Raw genomic sequence first — 21,696 nt, 5'->3', positions numbered from 1 at the left:
ATGTCCCATCCCTGAAAACATTCCGGGGTGGGTTGGACAAGACTCTCTTCTAGTTGAAGATGTTGAAGTTGACCTTGAACGCTGCAGGGAGTTGGACTTCATGACATTTAAGGGTCCCTTCTAACCCAAATGATTCCATGACTCTCTGCCTCTTGATTGTGCCCCAAGTACAGATGCCCTCTTGCCCGGCGCTGCTTGTCAGCCTCTCGGGACTTGGTCGAGCCCCGCCAAAGGAAAGCCGACAACTCCACGCCCTCACCCACGGCTGCCGGGCACGAAGCCCGCACCCAGCGGCGCCCTCGGTCCGTGCCCGCCGGCCCCGGCTCCCTCCCCCTCTTCCTTCCCGGGCGGCCCCCGCCTCCGCCGCCATGTTGTGGGGCTGACGCCGCCGCTGCGGGAGGCGGAGGAGGAGGCAGCCCGTGCAGAGCAGGCGGTTACGGGCAGCGCAACAGGTACAAGCGACAGGGCGGCCTGTGGCTCCTGTGCGCTCCGAGGAGCGGGGCCACGTCCTGACCCGACCCGCGGAGCGGCCTCGTCCCCGGGGAAGGTGGCCGGAGGAAGGGAGGTGCGCGGACGGACGGTGGGGACAAACTCCGGCGGCGCGGAGCTGTCAGCCCTGGTCGTCCTGTGGGCCCTCGTTGCGGGCCCTCGTTGCGGGTCCGGGTCGGCGGGGCACGGACGGCCCCGGCGCTGTTCTTGCCGCCTTGTTAGCCGAGCAGCCGCCCGGGCAGGGGGTGGGCGTGGGGAGTCGAGGTTTCTATTACGCCAAGTCGCTCTATTTGGTTTCCCGTTTTTGAGGGTGTTTGGGCTTGTGCTTTGTTTTTGTTTAATTATTTTTTCCTCTTAAAAATAACTTTTTTTTTTGTGCGTTTCTCCCTGCCGGAAAGCAGCTGCCTTGCTCGACTCCTCAGCGAGGCCGTAAGTCCCCGCTGTCGGCGAGGCCGCCTGCTGTCAGGGAGCTGGGCTGGGCAGCAGCTCCCCCATGCTCTCGCCGGAGCCCCGTCCACGGCGGGAGCCGCTCCAGCGTTTCTATGGGAACTGCTTTTCCCGGGAGCCGGCTCCATCGCCGGACGATAAAGTTTGGCAGGTGAGCTCCACTGCTTGTCTCTGGGGCAGGCGGCAATCCGGGCGACGCTGCCGATAGCAGCGGTAGCGCCTTAAGCCAGCGCTGCTGCTCGCCTTTGCTTCATTGCTGCTTTGCAAGGGGAAGAATACCAGGCTCAATGCGCGAACAGCTCACTGTCCACCCCAGGGAACCTCCCTGGCGAGGTGAGGTAACACGGGCGTATTAAAAGACTCCGGGTTGTTGCGATAATGGTGATTTTGTTTCTTGTAGTTAGTGTGAAAACCTAGAGTCTGGAGAAATTGAACTGATTTCTGCAGTTAAACTTTGCAAGCTGTTTTGTCTGTAAAACACTGGCTTACCTTGGTCTTGATTTCACAGTGTGGCATGCAGTAATTCAGAAAATAAAATTAATCTTAAATATGTGATTCAGTTCTCTAACCACTAAGATACTATTTGGAATACATTAAATGGTTTTCTTAGTAGTTGACACTTTGACACCTGTCACATTGCAGAACTTGAAAGTAGATAGTGCTTTAGATAGTACCCGTTATCTTTAACCTATGCTCATATTGGCTCTCAGTTGGAAATTCTTCATCGAAAACACTGGAAGGAGAAGTTACAAGCTGCTTGCCCTTGCATTCAGGCATCCCTATTACTTACATCTCTTTGGGATCCTGGTGTTTTTTAAACTTGTTTTTTTGTGTGCTTGCCTGTGGTGGCAGCAGCTCCCACGCTGGTATGTAGGCAGGAAAACATGAAGCATGTGAAGCAGTACAGCTTTGCCACAGTGTGGATAACATCAGTGATACGTAAAACGAGGCTTGATTTCAAGTATTTTGCATTGTTCAGCTGAAATTTGCTTGAAATTCAGTGACTGTAGCTGTAATAAACATGTATGTCTACTGATAGGATAGTGATGTTTAGAAACAATGAGCATTAGAATCTAATTGGATCATAGCTAGCTAGGCTTCATTCTTCTACTGAACTTGTCTGTCAGAAGAACACCTTGTGATTAGTTTCTGAAGAGCAGTGTAGTCCAGATCACTAGTTCATGTTGCAAATTGAGACAGAGGTTTCTGGTCTGGGAGCTAATCTCTTAATTAGCAGTTTACACATAAAGTCTCTGCTCTTACCTCAAAAGATTTAGTTTGATCAGCCTGTAAAATTTGTGAAAACAGCATTTCATAAGGATCAGACTCTCCAGGGGGTTTGTGGAGTCTCCTCCGTAGATATTCAGAACCTACCTGGATGCATTCCTCTGTGATCTACCCTAGGTGATCCTGCTCTGGCAGAGGGGTTGGACTAGCTGATCTTTTGAGGTCCTTTCCAACCCCTAACATTCTGTGATTCTATGATTCTGTGAAGGTTTAACATTTGGAGCTGCTTTCTTTGCCTTTTAAATTGAACATCTTTAATGTTTATTTCTGGCCTAATTCGACTTGAAATGTCTCCTATGTCTCAGTTTTAAAAACAGTTTTCAACTGCTTCCATTTGCTTTTATTTACTTAAAATGTAGTCACAGAATAATTCACATTTTGGAGGGACTTCTGGAGATCATCTAGTCCAGCCCTCACTAAAGGACCAGCTTAGATCAGGTTGCTCAGAGCCGTGTTTGGTTGTGTTTGATCTACCTCCAATAGTGGAAATCCCCCCGAAACTTGCTGGGCAGTTCTCTCCAGTTTGGTATCCACACTTGCTCAGAGTGTATCCCACCCTGTTGCCCAGATTGTCAGTGTAGGCATTAAACAGTTCTGGCTATGATATCCACCCCTGGAGAACATACTTGGTTCCAACCAGATCGATTTTGGACTACTAATTACTGCTCTTTGAATCTAGTAGTCAAGATAAGGTTAACTGTAGTTAACCTATTCAAACTATAATTCACCATTTTGACTCTAAAGATAATGTGGGAAACCTTGTTGAAAGCCTTTCTAACGTCAAAACAAGCTGCTGTGCCCTCATCCATAGAGCCAGTCATTTCAACATAGCAAGCTATGGGATGTCAGATGTGTTTCATCCTGAACAGATGAAATTTCCCATCTTCAAACATCTGTAGGTCACTCCCAGGAGGGTATCTTCCACAAGCCTTCCAGAGACTGAAGTTAGACTTACCAGACTTTTGTATTTGAACTGTCCATCTTGCCCTTCCAGAAGATGGGTGTGATATTTGCCTTTTTCCAGTCATTGGGATTCGTGACCAGTCACCAAGACATTCCAAAAATCATAGTGCTTGGTCTTGCAATGATGTCAGACAGTGTTCCTGGCAGTGGTGGTGCTGTGATTTGTTCCATGTATGTGTATGCAACTCCTGTACTTCCTTGTTTTCAAGTTATTTTATTTTCACTTCTGAAAGCTGCTTTCAGTTCAGTGGAATGCCACACCTCCTGGCAAAGTATATTAGATGATGGATTCTCTCATGTTTTTAAGTTTTAGGGGGAGGCTTGACATAAATGTAGGCCTTTTATGAAAAATGTAAGAGCAGTAGGCTGTTGACTTTGTGAATTTGTGGTGCTGCTTCTAGATTGGAGGGCTCATTTCGTGTGGCTGAAGGATGCAAGAAAGTCCGTGACCTTTCATACCTTTAGGTGATGATTTGCAATTATAAAGATAAAGATAATGAAGAGCTAAATAGGTAATTCTCCTTTTTTATGACTGACTCTGATCTATTTCAAGCACTGTCACTTGTCAGTAAAACACTCAGCAGTGTGCTTTGAGGTTCAAAAGTTGACCCTAGGCATTGTTTGAAGCAGAGTAGTTACTCTATTTCTTTTAGCTTTAAAACATGTCATCACCCTGTAACTTCACCTTTTAAATTTCCATTTTCCTTTTGTATGCTGACTGTTGATAGATGATGCAAAGCTGTTTTGGGAGGGAAGCACTCTTGTTAGAGCATCTCCTCAGATATTTGGAAGTGCTAAGCAGCTGGTTTAAGTGATCCTGAAATTTTCAAATGCTTAGTTGGAAATGTTGCACATTAATTACCTCTGGAAATCTTCTGAATCCTGATCAGTTTAGAACTGGGAGGGTTATCTCTACGTGTAAGTTCAAGTTCCTTCCGGCAATGAACCAACATAAGCTTAAAGTTGTCAGCTATAAGCAGTGCCACTGGTGAAGCCCTGTTTTCTGCAGTATTGGCTGAACTTAATCAGGTGTAACTTTTGTTGAATTTTTTTCTTGTGGTCAGTATGTTTAGAACATCTTTCACCCATGTGGATTCTCTGGTGTCTAATATTGGTACTCATACATAGTCTTCCTTATTAATGGGGGCACCAAATTTGATATTGTCTTCTCTGTCTGGTTGCCTGTTTTATGAATCTTGTAGGCAGTTAAGATATTTTCAAAGTCCTCCCTTCCGTTAAATCTGATTCATTTGGAATGATAGGATTCATCATAGTACTTACTAGCTACTTGTATCTCATAACCTTAGAAAACCAAGCTAAAAATTTAAGCATGTTAGTTACTTGGTTACTAGCATGTTACTCCTTTCATTGTTGAACTTGCTTGTCAGGTTTTGTTCTTTATTTTATTGCCAGATTTCTCTAGAAAACAAGATTTTGTTTCATAAGGCATCTTTGATTCCTCTTACATCCATTGATCCTATTGCAAGACTATAGAGAGACTGTAGTAACTTTTTTTTTCTGGTAGTGTTGTGCCATTAGCAGCAGATGTTTGAAAGGTGAAGATTAAGTCACATCAAAATCATAAAAGTGGAACTGATGAAACTTAATTTTTCTTCAAATGCAGAATGGTTAAGAATTTGTCAGTATAGGAACACAGCATGGCCAGGTTGGTCACTTGGATCCTAAAGTTAAAGTAAGGGATTGAACATTAATATGTAGATGAGCACAGTGTTGTGTAACTTATTTTCAGAACACCACATGAAATTCAAATGATGTAATGTGATGTCAGTAGCAGCACAACACGTTGGAGTTACCTAATAGAGGACAATTACCTCAGATCTCTTTTTAAACATCTTTCAAGTTGCAGACAGTTGAAAAAAACCATGGTTGATCCAGATATGTCACAGCTTCTTTGGAACAATGATTCTGAGAGCAGCTAGTTCGACTTGAGACACTTTGATATGGAGTGTTGTTGCTTTGGCAGTAGCAGATAATAATTCTGAGATGGTTCCTCTAGTGAAAAGGTCTGATGCAAGGGTAACTTTTGAAATGCTGTGGTATCAGTTGAGAGTGGTACCTGCAATCAGTGATTCAACAGCATGTACATGAAGTAAGGAAGAAGGAAATGGGAGTTAAACTTTGTTGCTAAAAATACTACAATTGGAATGCAAAAAAACCATAACCCAACCACCAACCAAACACAAACAAAAAACCCGACTTATTATGGCTGTACCAATCAATGTATGAAAAATGAGAGCTAATTTGAAGACTGTGTTTAGTTTTGTCTTTCAAAGGTCAAGAATTTCATTCATCAAAATCCAAAACTCTTCTACTTTTTTGACTGCATTCATAGTGTAACAGTATGAGTTTCTTCAGGTAGGACAAGGGTCTAAGTGAGATACACTTTTGTTCATAGGGGCTTTACAGGATGACAATATCTGAATCTAACCCAAGAGATAATTGATTCCTTAAGTTCATTAAATTAATTAGAAGTGGTCAAAACATAGTATGCTGTAGAGCTCAGTGTTAAAGGTGAAGAGACCAAATTTCAACTGGAAGCTTTGAAGGAGTGTTCTTGGTTAATATAGCATGTATGGGACTTGTTGCTAATAGTGGCGTAAGAAGCAGAAGGCTTGAGCTGCATCAGGTGAGAGGTGCTGTGGCTACGCTGCCTGAATCTTGGTATGAGCTGAGAACCAGCATACCTCCTGGGACAACTGTACTGGGTGGGATCTCCGTTACAGTTGCGCTCTTCTATCTTGCTTTGGGGGATGCACCCAAAGTAGTGCAACCTAGTTGATTTTTCTTGTTTTGACTGCCTTATGCTTATCTTTGGTTTTTCTGCTATGAGATTTCCCTGTTTGTTTGGTTGGGTTTTTTTATGAAACATAAACTCTACTGCTTTGCTTTCAAAGCCTCTTGTAGCCTGTCTCCTTTGCTTGTCACCTCATTCACTTTTGAGAAGTTAAGCCTACATTAGTGCACCTAACAACTTGAAAGCAGAGGGGTAAAATGTAAATTCAAGTCTTGCTGAATGTTTTACCCTCAAAAGTTTTACAAATAGGGAAAGATTGTTCTCCGCTGAGCATAGAAGACTACCTGAATATTCTGTATCTTTTGTTTATCTGTAACAGTCTATTAGATGTCCTGTGTGTTTTACACTGTTCTTTGTGCCTGGAAGCCAATCTACAAGTGAAGTAGCAACTCTTGAATCATAAGCAGAAAATAATGTGAGAATTCTCTTAGCCTTTTGGGTTTTTTGCTCTCTTAGGAGGCAGACTTCTCTTGTGCTTCTGATGGAAGGACAGGAATGGGCTCAAAAATTTCCTCTAGGATGGTAATATTTTAAGTACTCTTAAGTCATATGCTTTGAGTGTTTGCAGCCATGGTTGAAGTAAGAAAATGACAAAAATAAGAGAGAACTCATCACAGACTTATGTTTTGCCTAAGTCCACATTGTAAATTAGGAGTTGCAGTGTGGAAATGGAGAAGTGCAGGTTTCAAGGCAAGTGGAATTCACTAAATGGTGCTTGTACTATGTTGACAGATAGAGAGATGTGAGAATTTTTATGTCTCAAAGCAGAATCGATTTAAAACAGCATATGGAGTGGGGAGTCATGTAAATCAGTAAGTAGGAAGGAAAAAGGAGTCTATTTTAAGTTACCGCCTGGAGTTCCTTCTTGAAAGTTGAAGCTCATAGTCTTAAAAAAAAAATCTTCTAGATAATGTACCCTCTCCTTTTTTCTTCTTTTTTGTTGTTTTTTTTTCCTTTCTCTTTTCTTTTTTAAGCAGAGCAAGCAGAGGTGGTGCTGTCTGTCTGTGTCTGGGATCAGGTTAGTGGATGTATTCTCCCAGGGTGTGACAGAGCTGGGTTCATTTCCCATCTTTTCCTGAGGAAGTTTATGTATGTGTCTCCTGGGAGAAGGTCCAGGGATTTAAATAGTGAACTTCCTGAAGTGGAATACTCATTCCCTCCCTTAGAATTTCTTGTCCTTTTCAAAGAAGAATCAAAGCTATAGGGGCATAGACAGAGAGGGATGTGCTACTCTGTGGCTTAATGGTAGAGAATTCCATGGGGGAACTTGAAGTTCCAAGTTGATGTTACTGTTCCAAATACTGCCCATGGGTTTCAACAAACAGCTGTCCAATAAAACGCAGGAAAACCTTCTTCTCGGTGGCAGGAAAGATCGGTTCCGGTCTCCAGAGATGTAGTTGAACTGGATCTTGACGTTTTGAATGGGTGCTTTCACAGCTGAACAGCTGTGTAAGAAGTGGAGTAAACCCATCAATACTGACCACACAATTAGGTGTTTTTTAAACAGAGTTTCTTGTATTTCATGTAGCTTTCATTTTTTGTGCTGAGTTTAATCAAAAACCCTCGTAGGCACTGTGGGCAGAAGAATATTTGTGAGGAAAAAAATACTTTTTGTGTTCTGTCTTAATTACTGTTTGGAAGCAATTTGCACTGTAACAGCGAGCATGAAAGGGACTTTGTACCATAAAGTTAAGAAGTAGAGTATTTTACCCTTTTTTCTGTTCTTGAAATGTCAAAATATTAACTAAGGGTTTCATTACTCTTATCCACAGTAACAGAGGGAAGCAGGAAGATCTGCTAGCTACCCAGGATCAACGACTTCATTTTGTTACTAATGTAATTTGTTTGTTATCAGAGTGGGTGGACTTTGAAGCTGGTTGCAGTGCATTGTGAAAAGACCGTGTCGCTCTGTGTGACTGCAGTGTATAAAGCAGATAAATTCTTGACTTGCCAAAATGTTGTGTGTATTTTGGGGGGGGGAGTTGGTGGTTTTTGTTTGTTTGTTTTTAAATTGGTAAACTTTTCTACCGATACGCCTTGAACAAAGAAATTCTAAACTGTTGTGGTTTGTAATGCCTTACTTACGCTTGTTATTCTCTGATTTTCAAGAGAATAATCCAGAAAAAAACCCACAGAGCAACAACATGGGCCATTACACTGTCATTGTTTGCTCTGCTAATGTGTAGTCTTTGTGTGGTCCAGATCTACAGGTGCTGCTGCAAAGGGTAAACTGGCATACAACTATTGCAGTCTCTCTTCCTTGCCAATTGGTTCTTACAGCAGAAATTTGCAATGTTTCTTCTTTATGTTCTTGGGAAAAGCAAGAAAGTAGTATGTATCCACACATGCTGCTTCAGCAGTATTTGCTTTCTCCCAGTGAAAACTGATGGAACAGAGCCTGATGCGCCAGACCTTCATTCCTGCTAAAACTACGTGGCTGTGGTTTTTCTGAGAAACATTTTGGAAAAAAAAAAGTCATTCAAGTATAAATATTAACAAAGGTTGTGGTAAGGCTGTTCTTCATGAAATGGATATGCCTGTGATGGAAAAGAAACATTTTCCCCTTCTCCTGCAGTCTGCCCAGCTCCAATGTTTTCAGATGCTTTCAGTGTGGTTGTAAGGTAACCCTTGCTTCTTGCAGTCTCATTTCTTTTCTTAACTTGGAACAACTATAAGGAACACACTTGAGAGAGGCAGCTGAAGTTGCAGTTCAGCAGATGGGGTTGTGAAAACAATTAGTGCTTTAAACATCAAGACTAGTCAGATGGTTTGTTTACAAGAACTTGCTGTTCTGCTATTTAATGTAACATCCATGTTTTCCTGTTTTCAGTCTACACGGCATCAGGGCTTAATGTTGTCTACAGTGATCACAGGGATGTTTGATCCCATTTTGTTACAATGTGGATTTTGTGCTGTGTGCGCCATAGTTTCTTATGATCGATAGCACTGAGTTCACCAAGCATCACTCCCAGAACATTTTGCAGAAGCAAGTAATTTCCTGTGGGATATTCTGGTTGTGATGGCCTTATTTTCATCTGTCTCATCTACTGGAGATACTGGTTGTAGTGTTTTCTTCTTTTTTTTCTGTCCCCAGCATGGGCAAATGTTTTTTTATGGTATTGGGTTTCTCTGTAGTATTGTGTAATAAGAGTCTTTGGAAATGTATAACTTTCACCTCAACTAATGATTAAAAGTTACCAGCAATGTTCTAGAAAAAGTAAGTTTGGCCTAAAGTGAGAATATTTTGCTAAGTTTTCTCTCAGTAAATAAGTGGTGTATACTTGGGTCCTAAAGATGCAAGGTATTTTTACAGATAGAGACCAGAGTGACTTTATTTGTAATTTGTGAAAATAAGGTGCTTTTAACGTTGATACATGCATAATATCCAAGCCTTTGGCCCATCCTGTGGAAACACAGAAAACAGAGTATTATTTGAGGGCAAGCTCCATTCTTTGGGAAGGATTGTTTTCACAGTCCTTTGAAAAATGTGCCTAGACTTTGAGTTTACCGGGCTGTTTCCTTCTTCCCTAAAACATTGAATGAGGGGAAATTATGCTGCAACGATACTTCTATTTTCCATTTCTTTATCTCTTGGTACAACTTCAGAATCTGTCACCAGAAAAGCGTGTGTGCTTGGTGTAACCCTGGTGTTCAAATGAAACTTGTGTAAAGGGACAGAATGGGGTCTCTGTGCTGGTGCAACCTGAAATCATGGAAAAATCCCATTTATGAGTCCTGCTTACTTCTGTAAAGTCACATTTTTCAGTATTATTTGTGGAGGTTAGTGTAGGAGTGCCCTTTTGGGTGCCCTTTGAGTCTAGTTTTTTAAAATATGACAAGATTTGCCTATAAGCATAATAATGAGATAACAAAGCTAAAGCATTAAGTGCATCACATCGCTTTAACGTACACTTAGTACAGATCCGCTGGGCAGTTCATTCTTGTTCTTAGAGCTAGGCAAAGCTTGGTGCAGACTAACTAGGCTGGGTAAGCCCAGGCTTGGGAAACTTGGGTAGTTTACAGGTATAATGAAAAAATGCTGTGCCAATCATCTGGGCTTGGCCAATCATTACTTTGAGAGTGCTGCACCGGAACATAATATCAAACTTTGGTATTAGAAACGTCTGATCTTGAACTCTGGTTTTGAGAGGACAGATAGTGGTATGGATGATAACTTGGGTGTGCTGTATTCACTTTCTGACTATGGTTTCTAAGTCTGCTTGAAGTGAGCTATGAAAAGTGAGCTAGGATAACTTCTGTTATCCTAGAATCATGGAATGGTTTGGGTTGGAAGATACCTTTAAAGATCATCCAGTCCAACCCTCCTGCCATGGGCAGGTATATCTCTCACTCCATTAGGTTCTCAAAGTCCCATCAATCCTGACCTTGAATGCTTTCAGTGGTGGGGCACCCACACCTTCTCTAGGCAACCTGTTCCATTGTTTTGTTGCCCTATTAGTAAAGGAATTTTCTCCCTTTGTCCAATTTAAGTCTACTCTGTCTTAAATTAAAGCTGTTGCCCCTTGTTCTCTCACTATGGACACAGGGAAAAAGTCTCTATCCATGTTCTAAGTCCACTTCAAGTACTGCAACAAGGTCTTCCTGAAGCCTTCTCTTGTCTAATATGAACAACCCTAACTCTCTGAGACTTTCCTCACAAGAGAGATGTTCTAGCCCCCAACAGTGTGGGGGGCCTATCTCTGGACCAGCTCTAACAGGTCCATGTGTTTCTTACGCTGTGGGTTCCAGAGTTGGACACAGAACTCCAGGTGGAGTCTCATGAGAATGGAATAGTGAGGCAGAATCACCTCCCTTGACCTGACAGTCTAGGACAGAGTTGACTTGTCTTAGTGAAAGGTGGTTGCCTGTATATGTAGCTGTCAGTAACAGTGGGATGGAGTTACCCTGGCTGATGAAAATTGATCTAGAAGAACACATGTACTCCATAGATACAGAGGCTTCATAAATAGGAAGCCCCTCACCAAGCTAACATAAGGACTTTGACCTGAATTTTTTGTAGCTGACTCTAGGGAGAGGAGGTTTACGCATTTTATGTGCGTGAGGCTGACCGGGTCACTTCTCCCTCGCACCCAGTCAGCAGCTGGGACTTTAGGAAGCTCAGTCTACGTGAGTCACTTCAGCGAAACCGAAGAAGGCAAAGTCTGATTTTTCTCTATAGCTGTTAAGTTATATAAAGTATTTTAAAAATATGTTTTAAGATTTGGGGCTCTAAGAGTTAATCAGCTCATTACTAGACTTGTGTATATGTCCAAAGGAGGGCTGCAAAGATGGTTGAAAGGACTAGAGGGCAAGACTTAGGAAGAGCAGCTGAGGTTTCTAGGTTTGTTCAACTTAGAGAAGAAACTTACAGCTCTCTACTTATGAAGGGGTGATAGGATGCAAGGTAGGGCTGCATCAGGGAAAGTTAAGATTGGGTATTAGGGAAAATTTCACTGAGAAGAGTGGTCATACACTGGAAGAGGCTCCCCAGGGAAGTGGCCAGGGCACTAAGCAAGTTGGTGTTCTTGAAGTGTTTGAATGATGTTCTTAGATATATGGTTTAACTTTTCGCTTGTCCTGTGTGAAGTCTGAAAAGTTGTATGCTATGCTCCTTCCAACATGGTCCCTTCCAACTTGGGATATTCTGTGGTTCTATTGTAATTACTCATTTGGAAAAACAAACTAACTAACTAAACTAAAAGTGATGTGAAAATAAGAACATATGTTGGAGGAAAGCCCAAATGTGTAGCTTTTACTCAGTAAGACGGTAGATCTGGGGTAAATCATGTCCACATGGAAAGCTGTCAACACTCTACTGAGCTTTGCTCTGTTGATTCTGGGGATGTTCTGCAGCATCCTGCTTCTGCCATGGTTTCAGGTTCTCTTTTACCACAACTTGACAGAACAGCTTGTATAGAGAAGCATGCTGTAGAAATGTCTAACAACATTGGAAGCATTTTTCAGGAAAGCTATATATAGATTTCAAGTGTCTCTGGCAGGTTACTGGTAAGGCTTAGGAACGGATGCTGGAAGCAACCTAAAAATAGTCTGATTTGGTTTAGAATTAATGACTTGGAATAGATCCATGCCTCCTTTTTTCATCTTTCTGCAGCTGATACCTAATGTCACCCTGAGAGATCATGTGGGCTCGACAGTCATTCAGTTTACTTTTTTACTTTTATAAATATGTGTATCTGTGTGTACACAGCAGCCTGTCTATTTTTCTGTATATAAACCCCCTGGAATGTCAAGTGTCTCGATGATGCTAATCTATAATGTGTCCCATTTAATAAAAAATAAAATAAATTTGTTCATTCCTCCCTGGATGATTATGTCAGCCACACAGAGCAAAGATACCCTCAGATAAAATACTGGTTGTCATTCATTTGAGAGGACACCGGGTACACATATGGCTATGAGGATTACAAAAGGTTTGGAGAGAATGAATGATTTGTGGCCTATTACAATAGCTCAATATTAGAAGTTATTTAAAAGATCTCTAAATAAGAATACCAATCATTTATACATACAAACAAATCTAATAATAATGACAATGTAGAATAGAGAGAAAGTTGTTAGCAACCCATCTCAGATATTTCTGGTTTTATTGCAGAAATGTGCAGTAGATACAAAAAATGTTCTCCTGGCCACATGTGAAAGCAGAATGCTTTCAGTTTGTGTGATTTTTTTGGTGATGAGACATGCAGGAGTTTCATAGGAGAGGGAGGGAGTGTGGGCGATGTGATATTTCTGCGCTTGTATTAAAGTCTGTGGTTGTTCTGAGTGGTGCACTTTTTTGGGGGGCTGGGGGAGAAGTTTGGTATCTGAAGAGGGAGTGACAGGGATCTGAGATGTGATGTTTAAAATACTTTTTCTAAAATTCAGATTCCGTTTTTGTAAATTCATCCTGAACAATAATTTCTCCATGCAGAGCGCAGGCTAATGATGCATAAATTTTGGTATTTAGCTAAAATTATCATCCAAAGCAAAAGCTCACTGCATTTGTCTTAGTTCTGCGTTTGTAAAGCAGTGCTTATGCTCATTCCTCAGATAGGTATTGACAAATATTTTGCAATTTTAAAGTATTAATTACATTAATACAGGTACTCTTGAAAGGCTGCATACTAGAAAAAATAAATCATTGCACTCCAATATTTGTTATGAAAGTAAATTGTATTGGGATCCCTTTAAATACTGCTTTTGAGTCTTTATGTGATAGCTCAAAAGAAGGAGTGACTTCGCTGGGTTGGTTATAGAGAACTGGCTGACTATACATTTTTCTTAGGACAAGTCATTTTTCTGGTGTACATCATATAAGAATGTTTTCTTTGTAAATAATATGTGGACTAGTGGATGAATTTGAATAGTAATTGTTCTTCCACTTTTCTCAGCAGAAACGTTCACTTACACAGCTATGCATTAAACTTTTTTTTTTTAATATGCATAAATATTTACCAGAGAGAGCTGGAAAAGATCTGCTAGGACCCTGAGTCTGTTTTCCTGCCAGGAGATTGCTGTTCTCCACACCATATGTTCTGACATGTTGTCAACTGTTTGTGTACATTATGCAGCAGTTGCTAAACAGTTGGTACTGTTTTCCTTTAAGAATGTGCCACTAGGTTCAGGACTGCACTGCATACCCTATAAAAGATAGGAAAAAAAAAAATTCCCCCACCCCCTCCCAAATGTAAATTCAGCTTGTTCAGCAGCAGCCTGAAGCCCGACATTGTTTGCTATCGGAAGTGTGAGCTAAAGGGGACAGACATTCCCCCTGCTCAGCGGGAGCGCAGAGCTGCATTTTGCCCTTGTTGCATTATTAATGGCACAATGTTTTTATGTTGCAGATGGCTAAGAGCTAGCAAGGCATATTCAAGACCGTGATGGCTCAGTTTCCCACAGCAATGAATGGTGAGTAGCTTGGGTTGGTTTGTTTAGGTAGGGCTGGGAGCATTTGTTTTTTGTTTGTTTTGGTGTTTGGTTTTTTTTTTAAATGCTGATTTTAGTACCTGCAGCAGCATTGTGGTCAGTTTGCTGCAGATTGCTTCCTGTAGCCTAACTTGTACTGTAAGACTCAGAAATTCAGTAGAAGCATTACTGCAGTGTAATTTGGAGTACAGATATGCCTGGAGCATCTAGTACTCTTGGGTCATTTAAAGGATTGAGGAATGTGTGACTCCTAGTGTGAATACTGCCTGACTTCAAGTGAGGAATATGCTAAGTAATAGTTGATTAAACTTGCATGCTTCTTCAGTTACATCATTCATCACAAGGTGTGTTTTGTTATAATATATCGTGCTATTTATTTTAAACCAAAATATTTGTATGTGTTAAGCAGTTTGATACACTGACAAAAATAATCAGTCTTTCTCAAAAAAACCCCAAAAAGTTAGTTAATTTCTCATTGATTCTGTGCCCCATCTACTGTAGAAAGTTTTGAATTTGTTTCTTTGTGTTTTAAAGACAGATGAGAGTGGAAACCTTAAAATTGTTTGTGCTGTGTGTATGTGTTGGAGCTCTTTATTTCTAGAGCAGTCTTATTTGTGAAGACAGTTGGCAAATATCTGCTGAGAAATTTGATGTTTACATGGTATTGTGTACACAGCTGGCCCAAATTAAAAGACAGGTATAGGAACAATCCTTTGCACATCAGATTTTCCATATAGAGAATATTTCTCCTGGTAAAACTAGGCAAATAGAAGAAAAAATATTTCTTACTTCATTTATCTGTGAAGGTTATTGCAGTACTGGGAGGTCTTAACTCATTTAGAAAATCATCACTGCTGAGATAAATTGGATGACTAAAGAGAAGTAGTTTTTTGCAGCACAACATTACTCATATCCAAATTTAACCTCTTCTACACATCTGTTACATAATGGACATAAACCATTTTGTGAAAAAATGGTCTGTGTGATCAACACCTTTTGTTTTGCAGTCAGCTGCAGTTTGTTCCAGACTTTGTTTCACAGACTTAACAACAAAAGAGAAGCAAAAGGAATCAATATGTTGTATATAATAGGGAAAATCCTAAATATCAGATTAATTTTCCCCCCGCTTTCTTGGACATAATTAAAATACTATTTTTTTTAATTGTCACATGCTTTTTTGCTCCTTAATTTAAAATAGACAGAAGCTCTCTTCAGGGAGTATACAGATTTCTGTTCTTGGCTGTCTTCATGGTTGATTTATGCATAAACTATTTAGTGTCTTTCTGGTTTGGTTTTTTACTCCTCGATTCTGTTGCAGGATTGCAAGTGTATTGACAGTGCTGAGCATGTACATGACTTTGTCTCAGAAGTCAGAGCTTGGGAGGGTAATCCCTTCCTTGATCTGAAGCTCCTTGGGCAGTACTGTCCTCCACGCTCAGAAGCAGCTGTGCCTCACAGAATTTTATTCTTGGAAAACACATTAAGAGAATGAAAGTAACACAGATAACCAGGCAATAGTTAAACTGTTGCTCCTCAGAGTATTTGAATGACTGTGTGTAGTTTTGTAGTTGTATTTCTTACCAGAATTGATTACATTTCAAATAAGTCAGGTGGGTGAAAAATAGTAGTTTTAATGTGATTTCTGGATAAATACTGAGCAACCCTTGCTGTCAAAATGATTCTTCTCTAATCTGTTTCTTCTTTCCTGCTACTTACTACCACTGTTTTTTGCATTCAAAGTAGATCACCTACATTTACCACTCATTGCTCAGTGGAAACCTCTAATTACATTGTTAGACCTTGGTAGTGACTTCAAGCATGAGATGAAGAATGAGGTTATGTGTGAGGCCACTAAACTATTACGTATTGCTTCAGCCTATGCCAATGGCTGCCTGCCACCTCTTAGCAGAGTATCAGCCCTTTCCTTCTGTTTCCTACAAGGGAAAAATGATGGTTTTCTTCTAGGGATAACAATTCTTATCATCGCTTTTGATTCACTAGTAATGTAAAGCACAAAGTAGTTTCAGTTTCAGGATTGTGCCAGTCAGCTTTAGGGAAAAGGGAGTGGATAGCCCGAAGTGAATGTGTGTACAACTGTGTGATTATATGACACAAGGTAACAATGAGTTTCAAAAGGGCTGGGTTTAAATGACGAAGTATGATAGTCTCAAACAAGTAGAAAATGGTACAGTGTTTTGTTTACCAACCTAAACAGGAAAGGGAAGTCTGAAAAGGACCTCAAGAGTTGTGTGCTTGAGTTCCAGTTGAGAGGCAGCTTCATTGGGGGTACTCAGAATGTAGTTCCACCAGACCAGGCTCCCAAGATTGTCCAAACTCAGTATGTTGTTCATGGCCAAACTGCATGTGATACCGAGAACTGACACATTCTTTTTTGATAACATGTCCACATGTGAACTTCATCTTACTGAGGTGTTGTGTGCCCTAGGAGCAAATGCTATTGCCAGGCCGCTTATCTTTCTTCTTTTAAAGTCACAAAAGGATGCAATGAACAGAAAGAAGTGCCCTTGAACTCTCTGTTTCTCTCCAAGGTGATTTTTATGGATGCCTTACTAGCAGTCTAGAAATTTGGGTAGGAAAAGCAGGGCTTAAAGAGTGCATGCTGTTTTTTCTGGAACTCAGGGCTGACCTACCAGTTTTACAAATTTATCTCCTGTGCAAAATATAAAGGTGGTAATGAGATTTTATATGAACAGGCAAGGCTGTGTGACGTGCTGCTTCTTACATAGAAAGGCTGCCAATTACAAAGTACATGTGCAGCACCAGCAGACCTTTACCTCTGTGGAGTCTGGTTCTATCAAAGAGCCACTCCAGACATACCCACCTACTCAACCTGCAAACGAGATCAGGCATTACTGACTGAGGATTTAGTTTTGTCCTGTAATTATCTAAATACCAGTCAATTTTTCAGTGTAAAATAATAAAAGCCGGTTTTTGGTAGTTTATTCTTACATACGGTTCTCCATCTGGACAAAGCTTCCTGAGAAATTCATCCTAAGTCTTGCAAAAGCTTTTGGATGTGGCATTTAGTTACAGTAAATAACAAATGCCTTCAACAGTTGTATTTCTAAAGAAGAAGTTATACTAGCCACAAAAAAAACAAGTTACAAGGATAAAAGGCTTTAAAAGCTTAAAATATCCTTCAACTTAATTTGGCTCTTTGCTGTCTTTGTTACAGAGCGGGAAGAAGTAGCCCTCATTGCTGTGAGATGCCTTTTTTACAGCTGGAGAGCAGTTGCAATATGTTGCTCTTATGTGGGGTGGATTTTTTTCAGAGTTTAATATCCATGCTGATGCTGGATCTTGGTTTGAGGAGATGTAATCTCAGCGTTCCATCTGGAACAAGGAAAGCAGTATTTGCTGATCAGTATCTTTCACATTGTTTCCTTAAGTACCATTGGAATTTTTGAGTTGTGCTTTTTTTGTTTTTATATATGCTTTTATTTGTCCTTCCTCTTCCCTTCCACCTCCTGTTTCCTTTTGATATAATTTTTGTGTGGTCCAGTAGGAAAATATCTCTGATATACTGAGGTGTGAAAAGTAATCTGCATACCTCTTCTCACATGCTTCTCAATGTCAAACTGGATTTTATGCTTCTGTGAATAGAACTGAATTTGGTGTCCCTGCACTTACGTGTGTTGGAGATTAAAGTAGGCATGAAAGACTCAAGGGAGGTCCTGGTTCCACTGATGTGAAGGGTAAAACACTTACTGGCATGAAGTTCCGCTACATCTTCTCTATTAAAAATGTCTGCTTCAAGATGTGTGCTCTGAATTCTTCTGAATTAGGAGGAACCGTGGTCATCACTGTTCAGTTAAAAACTACTTGAATGCAACCTGACTCTTAACCTTGTGGACACTGTAGATAGGGAGACTGCAGACTTGGATATCAGCAACTGTAGATAAAGATACTAAACTGAATTACACCTAGAAAAGGAAATATCAGAGACTGTTCTCCCATTTGAAAGACAGGAAAATGAAATAAATTCTAAGACAAAGACAAATATTTTCACTGTCTTTACTTGTAAATTATATTCAGCAAAATTCAAAATGTTCAAGTCAGAGGAGTGTGTATTTTCCATTGTCACACCCTGCAAAAAAGTAGGTTTCCCATTCTGTGTGCTGTAGTATATGTTTCCTTGAATCCCAACAACTCACAAGTAGTGCTATAGGATTGCAGAATACAAAGTGTCTTACTCACGTTTAATAACGAGGATAATAGGATTCACGGAAGATGTGAGAAGGAAGTCTTGTAAGGAAGAAATAATTAGACATGGAGGTAAATGTCAAATGGAGTAAATGGAACTAGGTTTTAACAAATGTTGTACCTTATACCTTCTTCAGTAACTGAATTTTGTAGGCATAGTGTAACACACCACTTGTTGGGACTTTATTAGTGACGTAACTGGCTAAAAGGGAGAGAAAATGCAAATTTTAAACAAAGATGTTGTAATAGTGATATTCTTAGTGAATTTTTATCTTGACACCAGTCTTAGCTGTTGTTACTTACTGCAGTATAAAACAAATGTATCCTGGTTAAATTGGTTGATGACAAATTTATGAGTCATTTTCCAGCCAGAATGATGCAGTATGAACTGCATATCGGTAGTTAAATTTCATCACATTTCTGTTGTGCTGTCTTCACATGTCTTTTTAGTCATGCCATTATGGGCTAGAAGAATTCTAGCTGTGTGCTGGGAACTCAGCAGCTGGCTGTGACTAAGGAGGAAGACAACCGGATGTATTAGATGATCATGTAATAACTACATGATTCGAGGGAAAAATGTGGTGGGTGAAATAAGGAGTACTGTGTGCTGTTGCTTAAGGCACTGATGAGACATCTTGTGGGATGCAGGGTAAAATTTGGGTTATCTGCTTAGAAGAGGAAAGAAAATAAAAACCCAGGAAATGTAATAGATGCAGAATTAAGTTTCAGTGTTACCTGAAGAAATTAAGTGTTGAGGAAGGCTGAAGAAATTGACTTTGTTAACCTATAAAAATAGAAGTTTAGCACCTCTTTTTTTTTGTCTTTAAAAAATGTCATTGTACTTACAGTAAATACATTTGCACTATATTTTTTTTTTCTTAGTATGCAGATAAGCATTAGGGAAGGAAAATAAATATGTTATCACAAGATTCTGTAGAGATGAATCAGCTGTTGCTGCATTTGGCCTGGAAATGGGAATGGTTCTGTCAGCAATGATGTTCTGGACTGTGGTCAAGGAAAATGTCTGATTGCCTTAAGGCAGAGCTTGCATTTTAGGAAGGAATTAATGTATTAGAGTTTCTTGGAGTAGCAGCAGTCAGGACATGGTGACCTTTTCCAATCTGATGCTCCTAAGATGTAAAAAACAAGCCAAATTTTAAAATTAGATAATAATTTAGTGTTAGATCTTCATCCATTAACTTAGAGCCTATAACTGCTTTGTCTTGCTAATATTTTTTGTTAGTGTCATGTACTAGCTTGTGTAAGGTGAGATTACACGGAGTGGAGAACTTTATCTGGAATCATACTACTGTAATGAAAGCTCCTTTATTCATTTTGGCTGTCATTGAGAATTCCTGATGGTTTCCTTCAAAGCCTAACAAAATCTCAACCAAGCCCACAGGAAGATCTACAAGTATTTCCCCAAAATGGAGCCAGAGGACTCAAGGCTTCGCTACAGGGACTGAGAAACGCAAATCTGTCACATGGCTGAGCTTCAAAGGGCTTTGACTGTTAAAATTTTCATCTCCTTGAGGGTTTTCCTCCAGAAGGTTAGGAATTATATGACTCTAGTCACTGATTTTGTGTGATTGTTTAAGCTTAGGGTCGATGTGTTTTGTGTGAAGTGGTACCATCTGAATATCTTCTCGAGTCCGCCTTGTCTGTGATCATCGAGGCCACCTTGAAAAGGTCATAGACGATATTAATTGATATTGACAGAATGAGTTCAGGTTTATCCCACTAATTATAATGGTAAGAATAAACATGTTTTTAGACACTGTAGAATGTCGAATGTATTTATATAAGGCTGTGTTACTTTAATTAGGACTCTTGTATGTTCAGGCTTTTCAGTATGCTGCATCTGTTCTTTAGGACATCTGTTGATCCTGCAATGGAATAGTAACCTTGATAAATAACTGAGGTAGCTAGAAGGCCTGAAGCCTTGGAAAGCTGAAAGAATATCAGTGTTCAGGGAAACAGTATTCTTACTAGGTACCTTCAGAGAAGATATTTTAGTAACTTAAAAACATTTATGGTTTAGTTGGATGTGAAGTTATTTGTGTGTGAGTCTCAAGAACAGGTAAGAGTAAGTGAACAGCAAAAGTTGTCTTAGTGCTGTTTATTAAGTAGTTACTTTAAAAGTTTTTTATATTTTTGATAATAATTGGTACATTTTAAAGCATGTACCAACATTTTCCCTCTGCATTTCTTCTCATAACCATAATTTTGTGTTTAATTGTGATCTTCGCAGTACAGTTTTTATTTCTTTAAGAACCATATAGTTCCTGAAAGTCATGGTTTCACTATTATCAAAGATCTCTGCACTTGTAGTGTATGTTGGTATTTGTGTAATAGTGTGGAAAGAGAGTACACTTATATTTTCATAAGATCTACAAATAAAATATATAGTGCCACAAATGATACTGCTTTTATAACACTATTTCACAAGAAATCTTCAAACTTAGGAGGAGAAAATAGATGCAAATTAATGTGTAAACTGCTTCTAATATAGATGATGTAGGTTGGAAGGCCAGCAGAATTACTTCTCTCAATTTCCACATTATCTACTTTCAGACTGGATAGAGAAAAATGTGGGCAGTACTTTTTATCTAACCTGAAGATAACATCCACTAGGCTCACCTTTCTGGAAATTATCTGCTCTGCTATTGCTAGGATCTGTTACACTCAAGGCTCTGGAAAAAAACCCTAGAATTAGAATCCTTAGGAGTAAAGATACCGGTGGCCAAAGGGAGAACATGACCTCTGTCTTAAGGGAGACTAAATGGATCATAACTGTTCAGTTTAGAGACATCTGAGTTAAGAATACGATAGGAATATACAAAGCCATAATAGTATAGAAAAGGCTAACAAGAGAAGCAATATTCACTGTTTTTTCATAACTGAAAAGGAAGAAAATACTTGGTGAAATTACTGAGCTTAAGGCAGGCAGAAGGAAATGGGTTAGTTGGTTGGTTTCCCGTAATGAACTACTCAATTTTGGGAGTGACTGTCTAAAGATGCTTTTGCAAATGACTTCCAAGTACATGGAATCAAAACCTGGGGAGATAAAATCTATGCTATGGCTATGAAACACTGGATTTTGGTTGGTGTCTTTTTAGCTCAACAATTCTGCCAAATCGCTGATTTCTGTTCGTCAAGAAACTGTAATACCTGGGGAAGAACTCTGTTCCTAATTATATTCTCTAAGTGACTCTGTGAGCCTCTATGGAGGCAGGTTTAGAGACTATGATACAAAGAGATACCAAAGGCCTTATGAACATGAATTAGGCTATTTTCAATTTATTATATTGTAAAGCAAACTCCCTAGTGTTCTGTGCAAATAGTGCTGTGTATGTACTGGATAGAGCTGGCAGGTTTTGCTAATTAGTAATTTAACATTTTCAGGAGTACTGTTTAAGCAAACTCTTCCGTCATTGCTTTTGTCACTTTTGTACTTTCTTTCAGTTTTTCCTACATGTCTTCTTTCTGTCAGGACTAGAAATTACTAAGAGGAGAGTAGCAAGAATGATCAAAGGTATGGAACA

The 21,696-nt window shown here is 39.9% G+C and overlaps 1 protein-coding gene across 1 annotated transcript in view; it reads left to right on the top strand.

The window, feature by feature from the left end:
• The first annotated feature begins 405 nt into the window (after positions 1-405).
• ITSN2 (intersectin 2) overlaps positions 406-21,696 on the top strand; it is an 82,164-nt gene continuing 60,873 nt past the window's right edge. Inside the window, exons 1-2 of the mRNA XM_054179912.1 lie at positions 406-565; positions 13,846-13,909. Coding sequence (XP_054035887.1) covers positions 13,882-13,909 — 28 coding nt within the window. The 5' untranslated portion in view covers positions 406-565; positions 13,846-13,881. The remainder of the gene's footprint in view (positions 566-13,845; positions 13,910-21,696) is intronic.

Source organism: Dryobates pubescens, chromosome 3, assembly GCF_014839835.1.
Source record: "Dryobates pubescens isolate bDryPub1 chromosome 3, bDryPub1.pri, whole genome shotgun sequence".
Lineage (NCBI taxonomy): Eukaryota > Metazoa > Chordata > Aves > Piciformes > Picidae > Dryobates > Dryobates pubescens.
Note: the sequence above shows the minus strand (reverse complement) of the source record. Positions and strands in the feature narration are given on the sequence as shown.